This window comes from Gorilla gorilla, chromosome 23 (genome assembly GCF_029281585.2).
Source record: "Gorilla gorilla gorilla isolate KB3781 chromosome 23, NHGRI_mGorGor1-v2.1_pri, whole genome shotgun sequence".
Lineage (NCBI taxonomy): Eukaryota > Metazoa > Chordata > Mammalia > Primates > Hominidae > Gorilla > Gorilla gorilla.
This window is the reverse complement of record NC_086018.1, coordinates 38,789,847-38,804,591: the sequence shown is the minus strand read 5'-3', so window position 1 is coordinate 38,804,591 and position 14,745 is coordinate 38,789,847. Positions and strand designations below refer to the sequence as shown.

The following is a 14,745-nucleotide window of genomic DNA, read 5'->3' as shown; positions in this document are numbered from 1 at the left end:
GGAAAATTTTGCTACACACTGTGAGAGAATAAGAATGAGAAAGGCAAATAGCATCTTATTATTTCATAATGATTCTTATGAAAAGGTTTTTAATCCTACAAAACCTCCTAGAAAGGATTTGGGGACTTTTAGGGATCTCCAGACTATAGTTTGAGAATCACTAGACTGTATTATATCTTGTGTTCTGATGTCTTTTACAAAAAATATTTGCCTTTTACCCACTTCAAAACGGAAATGTTTAACACATGCTTCTTTATAAAAACATTGTACAGAGATGCGTAACATGAGACATAGAAACCACTCTTAATTCCCTCCCTCCCCATATAATCATTCTTAAGAATTAGTTGTTTGATTTTCCCAGATCTTATGTGTGTGTGTTGTGTACACTTTTATAAGTGGAAAAGAAAATTTCAACGTCATGTGTGTCTTCATTGAAAAAAGGTTGAGAACTTCTGTAGGAGAACAATAAACAGTAGGAGTAGGAGTCAGAGATCTTGGTTGTAACCTTGCCTCTGCCACTCTGCCTTTGGGCAGACCCCTTAACTACCCTGCCCCATCTCCTCACTTCTCAGCTGAAGGGACTCCACTGCTTCAAGTGCCAATATAGTGTAGGATGTCACTTATTCTCCCAACACTGAATGGTTAAATGCTGCGGGGGTGGGAAGATAGAGTGTTGTAATTAAAAATGTTTTGAGTGAGATACAAAGAAGGGTGTCTCTTGGGAAATAGATTCTTTAAAATTGTAATTGCTGTCAGCGTTAGAACTCCCACTCAGATAGATGGTTAGAATTCTGTGGGACTCAAAATAATGGATTTATTTTATGCCTCTCTGGCACAACAGTATTGTACATTGTGGTTATCTTCTCGGTATTTTGTGCCTTCTAATTTTATGTAAGTGAACAGACAGTCCTCAGGGGAAAAAAATGAGTGTTTATGTTAAGATAAATTTAATTCAAATTCTGAAAAGTTATGTGCTTATACAGCTTGGCATAAGACTCACATATATAACAAATAATTTTGCTTCAGGTAACAGCTGCTTATAAAAACAGTCATCTTTGTGTTTGCTTGGCTAGGAGACAAATATAGCAAGTCCCTGAGGTATAGAATGCTGTGTTCCAAATTTACCTTTAGCATTTGGAGTACATTATTACTATTATTATTTTTTGAGACGGAGTCTTGCTCTGTCACCCAGGCTGGAGTGCAGTGGCGCGATCTCGGCTCACTGCAAGTTCCGCCTCCCAGGTTCACGCCATTCTCTTGCCTCAGCCTCCTGAGTAGCTGGGACTACAGGTGTACACTGCCACACCCAGCTAATTTTTTGTATTTTTAGTAGAGAAGGGGTTTCACTGTGTTAGCCAAGATGGTCTCGATCTCCTGACCTCATGATCCGTCCACCTTGGCCTCCCAAAGTGGTGGGATTACAGGCGTGAGCCACCGCACCTGGCCTCTAATTTTTATTTCTATATTAGTAATTTTTAAAAAGTTTTAATTGTAGTAAGAGCGTGAGTTCTGTAGTCAGGCTGCCTATGTTCAAATACTGATTCTATCACAAACTATCTGACTTTAGGAAAATTGCTGTACCTTTTGGCATCTGCTTCCTTGTCTATAAAATAAAGAGAATGATAGTGCCTGCTTCATTGGGTTGTTGTGAGGATTAATTTTTTTAATTGAGATATAATTCATACAACATAAACTTATTTCAAGCATAGTTCAGTGGTATTTAATACATTCACAATGTTGTATAACCACCACCTCTATCTCATTCCAAAACATTTTGAATAGATAAAATGTGGCATATACACACAATGGAACACTCAGCTATAAAAAGGAATGAAGAATTTGTATGTGCTACAAGATGGGTGAACCTTGAAAGCATGATAAGTGTAAAGAAGCCATGGCCGGGCATGGTGGCAATCATCAGTAGTCATAGCTACTTGGGAGAGTGAGGCAGAAGGATCACTTGAGCCAGGAGTTCAAGGCTGTAGTATACAATGATTGTGCCTATGAATAGGTACAGACAGTACTCCAGCCTGGGCAACATAGCAAGACCCCATCTCTAAGACAAGAAAGGAAAAGCCGGTAGCAAAAAGTCACAGGTTACATGATTTCCTTTAGAGTACATATCCAGAATAGAGACAGAAAGCCGATTAGTGGCTGCCAGGAACTGAGTGAAGGGGGAAATTGGAAGTACTTGCTTAATGAGTATGAGATTTTCTTTGGGATGATGAAAATATTTTGGAACTTTGGTAGTGGTTGAATAATATTATGAATATATAGAATGGAATACTTTAAAATGGTTAATTTTATAATATGTTAATTCCACCGTTTTTTTAAGCCCCTTGAGCAATTAGACTGGCAAAAAAACTCCTCAGACAACCAAAATAGAAGAGCCTTCAAAGCCCTGTAGGTTTTTAATCTTCTTTCTGGCCCCAATGGATTTCCCTTACTTTCTTGCAAGCTCAGCTAAGCATTTAAAGGATATTTGTTATATATATATTATTCGACATTTCTAGGTATTTTGCAGCACGTTGTCTAGGCTACCATATTGCTGGAAATGGAAGCCTACATTTCAACTTTAAATATTTAACCCTCACATTTACACTTAGGTTTTCTAACAAAGCCTAAAAGAAATCCATACATGTGTGTGTATGTGTGTGTACCCTTTCCTTTAATTGGTTAAAACTGGTCAGCTTTTAGTTTCCTCCCCACTTCACAGCTTTCCCCCTGCCTCTGCCTATCTGTTTACTGCTTCCAGCCTCCAGGGATTGTAGCAAAAAGGTGGAATGGGTTTCTGGCAAAATATGATAATGGTTAGCTTTCTGGGCACAGAATTTCCTGTTCCAGCTGGGTGCTCCGAGTCACCTTTGGCATATCAGGTTCCCATACTCACAGTTACTAGCTGGGACTGGTACTGCCTGTCTGGTATTACTGTGGCACCCAGTCAGTCAACCTGAAAGCTGGCCCAGGGCTTCCTTCTCCTTCCCAGTGTTTGTGTCCCCAATTTGCGTAATAGTAATCCTGCTGTATTAGTTTTCTATTGCTGCTGTAACAAATGACCAAGACTTAGTGGCTTAAAATAACACAAATTTATTTTCTGTAGTTTTTGTAGATCAGACGGATGCGGGTCTCACAGAGTTAAAATCAAAGTGTCAGCAGAGCTGTATTCCTTTTTGGAGACTCTAGGCCTGCAGCCGTGTCCAGCCCTTTGAATGCGAGGACTTTTTTGCTTATCTGGTGTGGCGGATATCACAAAAATTATGCACAGAACTTTTTTTAAGCTCATCAGCTCTCATTAGTGTTAGTGTATTTTATGTGTGGCCCAAGACAATTCTTCTTCTTCCAGTATGTTCCAGGATTATCCCTAAAAGGTTGGACATGTGTGCTCTAGGGGATAATCCATTTCCTTGCCTTTTCCAGCTTCTAGAGGCCGCCACATTCCTTGGCTAGTGGCTTTTTATCCCATCTTCAAAGCCAGGAATGTTGGGTTGAGTCCTCATCACACTGCAGCATTCCCACTACTCTTCTGTATTCCTCTGCTATCTTTTTTGAGACGAAGTCTCACTCACTCTGTTGCCCAGGCTAGAGTGTAGTAGCACAAACTTGGCTCACTGCAACCTCTGGTTCAAGCGATTCTCCTGCCTCCCAGGTTCAAGCGATTCTTCTGCCTCAGCCTCTCGAGTAGCTGGGATTACAGGCGTGTGCCACTACTCCCAGCTAATTTTTGTATTTTTAATAGAGATAGGATTTCACCGTTTTAGCCAGGCTGGTCTCGAACTCTTGACCTCAAGTGATCTACTGCCTTGGCCTCCCAAAGTGCTAGGATTACAGGCGTGAGCCACTGCTCCCAGCCAGTAATGCTTTGTTCAGAACAGCAGTTCTTAACCATTTTCTTTTTCTTTCTTTCTTTCTTTCCTTCCTTCTCTTTCTTTCCCCACCTTTTTTATATTTATTTTTATAGAGACAGGGTCTTGCCATGTTGCCCAGGCTGGTCTCAAACTCCTGGCTTAAGTGATCCACCTGCCTTGACCTCCCAAAGTGCTGGGATTACAGGGGTGAGCCACCACACCTGGCCTTGGGCCATTTTCTCACAAGACAACAGATGATGCTCACAATCGACACAGACCCAGAGGCTCTCCTGCATGTCAACCATAATCCCACCCTTTTCTCACACACTCAATAAAACACTTCAGGCTGGGCGTAATGGCTGGCTTGAGTGAAGAGACAGCTTATACAATAGGAGAAACTATTTGCAAACTATGCATCTGACAAGAGGTTAATATCCAGAATATACAAGCAACTCACACAACTCAATAGCAAAAACAAACAAAAACAAAACAAACAAAAACCAAGTAAATAATTAAAAAATGAAAACTCTGAATAGACATTTCTCAAAAGAAGACATAGAATTGGCCAAGAGATACTTAAAAAAAGCTCAACATCACTAATCATTAGAGAAATGCCAGTCAGAATCACAATGGGATATCACCTCACCCCAATTAGATTGACTATTATAAAAAAGACAGAAAATAGGGATCCCATTCCTTCACAGGGGCCCTGGTAGAGTGACCTTGCACATCTAGGTACCAGCGAGCCCCAAGTACACACTTGCTCTGGGGATGGGTGCGTAGATGGGCAAGGATGGATTGTCTCTACCATTCCTCAACCAGCTGAGGCCCTGAAATCTTCCCTTAGCCAGATTTCAGGACAAAGGAGCACTAGATATTATTAAAAGGACTCCTTTTGCTAGTCCTTTGAAGCCCGAATTGGGATTGAAAGTGAGAGGAACAGGGCCTGGGCTCAGAAGGGGGATATAAGGAAAGCAGAACCCAGAGTGCCTGTGTCATTGTCGTCTGGAGAAAAAGCTCTTGATGATATCTAATAGCTGTTATTCACGTCAAAACTCTCTAAGGCCCTCCACCTATTTTCTCATTTATGGGAAATGAAACATTCAGAGAAAGGACTTGCCCAGTCACCTCAGATGGCTCAGCTGGAAACTAGAAGTGAGATCCGACATAGTGGAAATGTGTAGCATACGGTGAGCCACTTTCCAACTTAGCCATTAAAAAAAAAAAAAAACCAAAAACTAGCAAATGCTGGTGAGGATACTGAGAAAAGGGAACTCTTGCACACTGTTGATGGGAATGTAAATTGGTACAGCCATTATGGAAACATTATGGAGGTTCCTCAAAAAATTAAAAATAGAACTACCATATGATCCAGCAATCCCATTACTGGGTATATATCCAAAGGAAATGAAATTAGCGTGTCAAAGAGACCTCTGCATATCTGTGTTAATTGCAATGCTATTTACAGTAGAAAAAATGTGGAATCAATGCTTATCTACAGATGAATGGATAGGAAAAATGTAAATATACCAATGGGAATTTTATTCAGCTGTAAAACAGAATGAAATCCTGCCATTTGTGGTGACATGGATGAACCTGGACAATAAATATTATGTTAAGTGAAGTAAGCCAGGCACAGAAGAACAAACATCGCATGATCTTACTCATAAGTAGAATCTAAAAAAATTGATTTTATAGAAGTAGAGAGTAGAATAGTGGTTACCAGGGGCTAGAGATGGTAGGAAGGAGAGGGGGACCAGGAGAGGTTAGTTAAAGGGTACAAAGTTTCATTTAAGCCAGGTACTGTGGTGGCACAGGGCTGCAGTTCCAGCTACTCGGGAATCTGAGGCAGGAGGATCGCCTGAACCCAGGAGTTCAAGGCCAACTTGGGCAACACAGGGAGACCCCATCTCTTTAAAAGAAGAAAAAGTTAGACATGAATAAGTTCTGGTGTTCTATTACAAACTATGGTGACGATAGCAAATAACAATGTCGTGCATATTTCAGGATAGCTAGAAGAGAAGATTTCCGATGTTATCACCACAAAGAAATGATGTTTAAAGTAATGGGTGTGGTAATTACCCCAGTTTGATCATTATACAGTGTGTACATGCATTGAAACACTACACTGCACCCCATAAACATGTACAATTATTACATGGCACTTATAAATAAATAAATTCTAAAATGTCTCACTGTGGTATTCTTTTAATTCTCATCTACCAATTAGACCCCTTTTTGTTTTTCTATATAGTCCTTTTATATAAAAATCTGTTCTCATTGTTAATCATTGGAGTAGGGAGGAGGCAGTGGTGGGTTTTCAGCTAACCCTCTTGATCCAGTCTTTCCAGTGCTACTAAATTTATAAAACTGTTACTTGGTGTTACTCATTTGAATTTTCTTTTTTTTGAGAAGGAGTTTCCCTCTTGTTGTCCAGGCTGGAGTGCAGTGGCACGATCTTGGCTCACTGCAACCTCCGCCTCCCGGGTTCAAGTGATTCTCTTGCCTCAGCCTCCCAAGTAGCTGGGATTACAGGTGCCCACCACCACGCCTGGCTAAGTTTTGTATTTTCAGTAGAGTGGGGGTTTCACCATGTTGGCCAGGCTGATCTTGAACTCCTCACCTCAGGTGATCCATCTGCCTCGGCTTCCCAAAGTGCTGGGATTACAGGCTTGAGCCAACGTGCCTGGCCTGATTTGAATTTTCATATGCCAGTTCTTGAGGTAGTAATAGACCAATGAGCTCTTTGGGCTGACTGTTCTCTTTATCTTGGTGTTTCACTTCAAGATATCCAGGTAGGCAGGCAAGGACTTTTATGTTTAGGAACCTTCAAGTATCTATTTAAAGCTGGCAGAAAAGAGGGATGAAGGTGGCCCAGTGTTTGAAGAGGTAGCTTCCAGGCTAGACTTTTTCTGTCTGGAGATGCCCTGTCTATGCAGTACCCTTCAAAGAAATGCAGTACCGGCCAGGCACGGTGGCTCACGCCTGTAATCCCAGCATTTTGGGAGGCCGAGGCGGGTGGATCACCTGAGGTCAGGAGTTCGAGACCAGCCTGGCCAACATGATGAAACCCCGTCTCCACTAAAAATACAAAAAATTAGCTGGGCATGGTGGCGGGTGCCCTTAATCCCAGCTACTCGGGAGGCTGAGATAGGAGAATCGCTTGAACCCAAGAGGTGGAGGTTGCAGTGAGCCAAAATCCTGCCATTGCCCTCCAGTCTGGGCAACAAGAGCAAGACTCTGTCTTAAAAAAAGAAAAGAAAAGAAATGCAGTACCATGCCATAGAAAACGAGTGCCAGAGCCTTAATAAACTTAATAAGCTTTCTCTAACTTTCCAGCTCCCATTTTTGTTGGAAATTGCCTCCTGAAGATGAGCAAGGATGCTGGATGCATGGATTTGTAGGATTTGTAAAGCTTTGTGGGTTCAGTGTTTTGTGAGACATTGAATATCATTTAGTCGTTGAGTGTCATTTCTTGAAACATTGAATATCATTTAATCATTTATCATGACTAGAAAAGAACAGTTATGTTGGGGTCATCAAAAAAGCATAAATAAGTGAAAGTACAGTGAATTGAATAAATGTTTAATTGAGAATCTAGGATGTGCACAGATACAGAAAGAATACTCTCACAAATTAGCAGAAGAGTTGGATTTCACTGTAGTATATGTGCTGAAAGAGCCATATAAGTGCTAATGGCAACCTAGAGGACTGAACAACCAATTGTAAGCTGATAGGCAGGGAGAGGTAACATTTAATATGTGTTTTGAAGAATACAAATATTAGAATATTCTCCCTTGTCATGGAGGCTGACCTATTTAAATTGATAATAGGCCTACCAAATTTTCTTATTTAAGTTGACCTAGCTCCTAGTTATTTATCATTTATATATATATATATATATATATATATATATATATATATAAAATATATTTTTTTCTTTTTTGAGACAGAGTCTCTTTTGCCCAGGCTGGAGTGCAGTGGCATGATCATGGCTCACTGTACTCCCTGGTTCAAGCAATTCCCCTGCCTCAGCTTCCCAAGTAGCTGGGATTACAGGCATGTGCCACCAGGCGCAGCTAATTTTTTTGCATTTTTAGTAGAGAGGGGATTTCACCATGTTGGTCAGGCTGGTATCAAACTCCTGACCTCATGATCTGCCCACCTTGGCCTCCCAAAGTGCTGGAATTGATTACAGGCGTGAGCCATCATGCCTGGCCTTTATTCAATTTTTCTTTTTTTTTTTTTTTTTTTGAGGCAGAATCTTGCTTTGTCACCCAGGCTGGAGTGCAGTGGCACGATCTTGGCTCACTGCAACCTCTACCTCATGATTAAAATACTGTATGAAGCCAGTTGCAGTGGCTCACACCTAGTACTCCTGCACTTTGGGAAGTTGAGGCCAGAGAATCGCTTGAGGCCAGGAGTTTGAGGTCAGCCTGGGTAAATATAGTGAGACTCTGTCTTTACAAAAAATAAAATTATCTGGGTGTGGTGACACACATCTGTAGTCCTAAATACTTGGAATGCTAAGGCAGGAAAATTGCTTGAGCCCAGGAGTTCAAGGATACAGTGAACTATGATCTCGCCACTGCACTGGAGCGTAGATGACATAGCAAGACACTGTCTCTAAAATAATTAACTAATTAATTAGTTAATGTTTTTTGTGACCATTATTAGATCAGCAGTCTGAAACTTGATTTTATGCCTGTAAATCTATACCAGTGGGTATGCATCTGGATTGAGAACCATAAACCAAAATGGAAGTTTCATGTATATAGTTTCATCCCTAAATATATGCTTGTGGTTTTTATATAGGACCTTATGAGTGGAAAAACTTGTTGTTTGCTTGTTTTTTTTCATTGATAATTTGTGTCATTGTGTTATCTTGGATGAGCTTAAAGAATTGTTAGCAAAGAGATTGTTCCTATTTAATTTAAAACACAAGCAAACTACTATTTCAAAGACAATATGATTCTTACATGTCCTTTCAATTTGTGGTGAATGTATTAAGCACAGAATAAAAGTATGTGTCTGTTTAATTACCGGGTATTTTGGTTTTGGGGGTTATCAGGGAGTGCTCATGATAGCAGAAACTGACCTGTAGAAGGTTAAAAATCCATTTGCCTGCTATCTTTGACATGTGTCCTAGGTTGCAAACCCCTAAGTTTGTCATATGCAGGGAAATGTTTTCTTTTTCAGTGTCTGAGAGAGACAGAAAGAGGAGTTTTCTTCTGAAAAATTAAATACTTCTACTAAAGCATAGTAGAAGCTTGAACATCGCTAATCCTAATAGATTAAAATATTGTATGTATTTGTTCACTAAAAATCTGATTTGATCGATTGCTAATAATAAACTTTTGTTCATTTAAAAGTTGTGACTCCCGGCCAGGCACAGTGGCTCACGCCTGTAATCCCAGCATTTTGGGAGGCCTGAGGCGGGTGGATCATGAGGTCAGGAGATTGAGACCATCCTGGCTAACCTGGTGAAACCCCGTCTCTACTAAAAATACAAAAAATAGTCGCGTGGTGGCAGGCACTTGTAATCCCAGCTACTCAGGAGGCTGAGGCAGGAGAATCACTTGGACCTGGGAGGCGGAGGTTGCAGTGAGTTGAGATCGTGCCACTGCACTCTAGCCTGGGCAACAGAACAAGACTCCATCTCAAAAAAAAAAAAAAAAAAGTTGTGACTCCCAGCCTGGGCAACAAAGTGAGACCCCCATCTTTACAGAAAAATTTAAAAATTAGCCAAACATGGTGATATACACCTGGAGGGTATGTGCTTGTAACCCCAACTACTTGAGAAGCTGAGGTGGGAGGATCACTTGAGCCCAAGAGTTCAAGGCTGCCGTAAACCACAACCACGCCACTGCACTCCAGCCTAGATGACAGAGCAAGATCCTGTCTCAAAAAAAAAAAGTTGTGACTTAAACTATGTTTGTGATGCTGTAATGGCCTTTTTCAAACTTTTCAGGGAAGTGTGACAGCAATGACAGTGTTTTTTCCCCTGGATACAGCTAGACTTCGACTTCAGGGTAAGTAGAAATCATACTCCTATTCATATGGTGTCAGGAAGCAAACATTTTCTCTAGTAATTTCTTTTTTTTTTTTTTTTTGAGACGGAGTTTTGCTTTTGTAGCCCAGGCTGGAGTGCAATGGCATGATCTCGGCTCACTGCAACCTTCGCCTCCTGGGTTCAAGCGATTCTCCTGCCTCCGCCTCCCAAGTAGCTGGGATTACAGGAACCTCTTTTTTAGTAGAGACGGGGTTTCACCATATTGGCCAGACTGGTCTTGATCTCCTGATCTCAGGTGATCTCCTGCCTTGGCCTCCCAAAGTGCTGGGATTACAGGCATGAGCCACCGTACCCAGCCTCTTTTTTTTTTTTTTTTTTTTAATGTATGTGTGCTTTTATTTTTCTAGAGGGGATAGGGTTAAGGGGGAACAAGTTTTGACTGAGAAAATAAACTTTTCAGCTGAAACTGTATCCCAGAAGTTTGAAATAAGTTGTAGAAGAGGGAGAAGATAGATACCTAGTAGACTGGGGCCTAAAGTTGCCCACCCCCTTTCCTACTCTAGAGGCCCCTTGACTTCCTGCTCCAGATTACAGTGGGGAAGGAAGCTTTCACTCTTTTTCTGCCCATCAATGATCTGAAAGAGGCAGATGGGGAAAAGGCTCCGAGGAACCAATGGTGCACATCAGGCCATGTTGCTTTCTCTGTCTGAGATGAGTTCTCTAAGACCCAGGGTAAAGGGTGGACTGTAGCTCTGTGGACTCAATTTGCCTCCAGACCTTTTCCAGAGCTTTTCGGCCAGTTGTTGCTGACAACTGATGACAAGACAGGCAAAGATCAAGGCCATATCAACAGCCCCCTCGAATTTCCAGAACAGGTGTATTTCCATCAGAGCCAAGCGGGAGGCTTTCAAAGTCATTCCTTAGATGAGCTGCTTGCAGTTTTCTCCACACACCCTGTGAAGCCACATTCTGGGGTGACTTTAGCCTGGAAATGAGAATGGGTAGTGCCCCCTTCTATGCAGATCTGAGACGCTCAGGACCGCTGCTCCTCCCGGGGTGCAGAGGCAGTGCTTACTCTACAGCCCTTGCAGACGTTCCAGGTCAGGGTGGGAAAGCCAGAGGTGCCCATGGGGCAAAGGCTTTATCAGATGTCCTTGTGGCCACAGCAAGAAAAACCCATGTGCATTTGTTGGCTGCGGAGGAAGGGCTGGCCGGGCATACAGGCCTGGAGCACCTCGGCCTCCACCCCAGTCTAGTGATTTCTGAATTAATCAATGATTTCTGATACTATAGAGATCCACCATTGACTTTAAATACTGGTCATCATTGTTTCCTATTTTATTTTTTATTTTTAAGGTTTATTTTCCTTTTCTTTCTAGAAGATATCATGTTTCCTGATTAACAGAGAGTCATTCCTGGATGAGTCATAGCCTTAGCCATTTTCTAATCTAAGAACCTGAGTGCGCTTGCATTAATAATTTTGATTTGTTACAATCCTTTTCTAAGAAGCCATATGACTTTTTTAAGGCACACAGTGGAGAGTTTTTTGAGGGAGTTAGATGGTCTCAAAAGAAGAGGCAGAATAGGAACATACTGGAGCCACATACTCAATGCCATTGCTAATGTAGGCATGTAGTCCTAATCTGCCTTTGCAGCTTTATGGGACTCTACAACTCACTGTGATTCTTGCTTGTTTTTTCCTCAGATTTGTTCAAGTTGAAATTGTAAACCTATGCCAGAACTTGCATGAAGAGATGAGTAAGATTAGCTTTGAATAGTAATTCAAAGGTTAAACCCTTTATGCCTACTATTTTTGGTTAATTTTATAGTTTTTGGATAAATAATTTTACATGATTCAACAGGCAAAATATATAAAAAGGTATACAGTGCAGTGAAAATGCTCACTCTTAGTCTGCCCTGTCTCCCTTTCCTCTTCACTGCAGGTAACATGTTTATCAGTTTCTTGAGTAGCCTTGCAGACTTTCTTTATGGAATAACAAGCGAATAAGAATATGTAGTCTTAATTTTCTCCCTTTTTAACTTTTTTTCCTCTCCCTTTTTTACACAAAAAGCATACTTTACATGCTGTCCTGTACTTTGAACTTTTCACTTAACAGTATGTTTTAGATGCCTTCCGAATCAGCGCATTGGGAGCGTCTTCGTCTGTCTTACAGCCGTGGAGTGTTCCATTCCATGGTGTGAATGCACCATAACCTGTATCACCCTTCCCCTGTTGTAGATTCTGAGGTTGTTTCCACCTTTTTGTTATTACAGAAATGATGTAAGAATAGATTTGTTCCTATGCCATGTTGTTTCTGTGAATTCTATGGGATAAATTCCCAGATATAGGATTACTGCATTAAAGGGTAATTGTATTTGTAATTTTGATGGTTATTGCCAGATTGCCTTCTTTTTTTTTTTTGAGACAGAGTCTCTCTCACCCAGGTTGGAGTGCAGTGGCACAATCTCGGCCTGGATTCACGTGATTCTCCTGTCTCAGCCTCCCGAGTAGCTGGGATTACAGGCATGTGCCACCATGCCCAGCTAATTTTTGTATTTTTAGTAGTGACAGGGTTTCGCCACGTTGGCCGGGCTGATCTTGAACTCCTGACCTCAGGTGATCCACCCACCTCGGCCTCCCAAAGTGCTGGGACTACAGGCGTGAGCCACCATGCCCAGCCTCAGATTGCCTTCTATTGGAGTTTGCCAGTTTGCCATCCCACAAGCCATAGTGGTACCAATTTTAATTCTTAGGAAATTGGTTAATTTGCATATTTTATGTTCTAAAATTACTTTTCAGGTATGGGTAGGAAATTTGAAGTTAATTGAGGTGAGTTTTGTTTTCAGTGAGAATGCCAGGAAAAACACAGTCCTCGTCTTTTTGAGACTTTTATTTTTTAGATTAGGAGACAGACGCAAGGCTAAAACCCTTTAAGAAACTTGAATTTTAGGCCGGGTGTGGTGGCTGACGCCTGTAATCCCAGCACTTTGGGAGGCCGAGGCGGGCGGATCACCTGAGGTCAGGAGTTCAAGACCAGCCTGGCCAACATGGTAAAACCCTGTCTCTACTAAAAATACAAAAAATTAGCTGGGCATGGTGGCAGGAGCCTGTAATCCCAGCTACTCAGGAGGCTAAGGCAGGAGAATTGCTTGCACCCCGAAGGTAGAGGTTGCAGTGAGCCGAGACCGCACCACTGTACTCCAGCATGGGCGACAAAGCGAGACTCTTGTCTCAAACAAAAAAGAAAAAAGAAACTTGAATGTTAATACTGGCTTTGCTGCCGACCACATCTGTCCTTCCAGTTTTTGTGTCTATAGCCTCTCCTGTAAAAGGTAGATAGTAATTTATTTCCTCTCTGCTTTATAAGATGCTAAAATGAGAAAATATATACATTAATTGAATAAAACAAGAGAGCTTTATGAAATTTATGAAATATGAGAAATAAATTAGGCTGGGCGCGGTGGCTCACGCCTGTAATCCCAGCACTTTGGGAGGCCGAGACGGGTGGATCACGAGGTCAGGAGATCAAGACCATCCTGGCTAACACAGTGAAACCCCGTCTCTACTACAAAAACAAAAAATTAGCCGGGCATCGTGGTGGGCGCCTGTAGTCCCAGCTACTCTGGTGGCTGAGGCAGGACAATGGCGTGAACCCGGGAGGTGGAGCTTGCAGTGAGCTGAGATCACGCCACTGCACTCCAGCCTGGGTGACAGAGCGAGACTCCGTCTCAAAAAAAAAAAAAAGGAAGAAATGTTTTCTGTCGTCTTTTCCTTTGGAAATTAGGAATTAAATTAGACTGCTTTATGGTTCATGAGTAACAGATGAAGGGCAAGGGATCTGCAGTGGGAATTTAGCACATGGTCACACAGGGGCATCATTTAGTTCTGGGGCAGCCTAGGGAGCTCAAAGGTGAGGTAAATGGCATTTCAGTGAAACTTGCTGATGTTGACAATTATAATCCTCAAAGGATTTAGTTTAAACATACACAGGCCGGGTATGGTGGCTCACGCCTGTAATCCCAGCACTTTGGGAGGCTGAGGCATGAGGATCCCTTGAGCCCACGAGTTTGAGACCAGCCTGGGCAACATAGTGAGACTCCGTCTCTAAAAATATTAAAAAATAGGCGGGGCACGGTGGCTCATGCCTGTAATCCCAGCACTTTGGGAGGCCGAGGTGGGCAGATCACTTGAGGTCAGGAGTTCAAGACCAGCCTGGCCAAAATTGCGAAACCCCGCCTCTACTAAAATACAAAAATTAGCTGGGCATGGTGGTGTGCACCTGTAATCCCAGCTACTTGGGAGGCTGCGACAGGAGAATCGCTTGAACCCAGGAGGTGGAGGTTGCAGTGAGCTGAGATCACGCCACTGCACTCCAGCCTGGACGACAGAGTGAGACTCTGTCTCAAAAAAAAAAATTTTTTTTTAAATTAATAAAATAAACATGCACTGTTTGGTCTTGTAGTTGATGAGAAAAGAAAATCCAAAACTACACACATGGTGCTCCTGGAGATCATTAAAGAAGAAGGACTGTGAGTACTACCTCATTTCACCTTCGTTAAAGCAACTTGTTAGGAGATTCCTGTGCTTCCAGTAGAGTTATGCTTACTTTCTATCTTTCTCATAGCACTATAATGTTGTGAATTTGGAATTGCCTGATTTATAAGTACATAATTGTTTTCAGTTTCTTAAAGATCTGTAGTGAGGCATTTGATTCTTTTTATTTATTTTTGTACAATGCTTACCTTAAGCCATTTGATTCTTGATCATGGAGTCTTCCATGAAACTAAAATGCATTGTTTTATATACAGTAAACTGAAAAAAAAATAATAGTTGTTTAGTTCATTCCTGTCAGGTGCATTAAGACAGATTATGTACTTCTTTTTTTA

At 41.7% G+C, this 14,745-nt stretch overlaps 1 protein-coding gene across 3 annotated transcripts in view; it reads left to right on the top strand.

The window, feature by feature from the left end:
- Positions 1-14,745, top strand: part of SLC25A17 (solute carrier family 25 member 17) — a 49,309-nt gene that overhangs the window by 10,335 nt on the left and 24,229 nt on the right. The window contains exons 1-3 of one of the 3 annotated variants that reach the window (XM_063705004.1): positions 9,816-9,877; positions 11,564-11,616; positions 14,322-14,388. In XM_063705004.1, coding sequence (XP_063561074.1) covers positions 11,613-11,616; positions 14,322-14,388 — 71 coding nt within the window. In that variant the 5' untranslated portion in view covers positions 9,816-9,877; positions 11,564-11,612. Of the gene's footprint in view, positions 1-9,815; positions 9,878-11,563; positions 11,617-14,321; positions 14,389-14,745 lie in introns of those variants that run through there. The other 2 variants (XM_004063515.5, XM_063705006.1) reach the window with 2 other exon arrangements.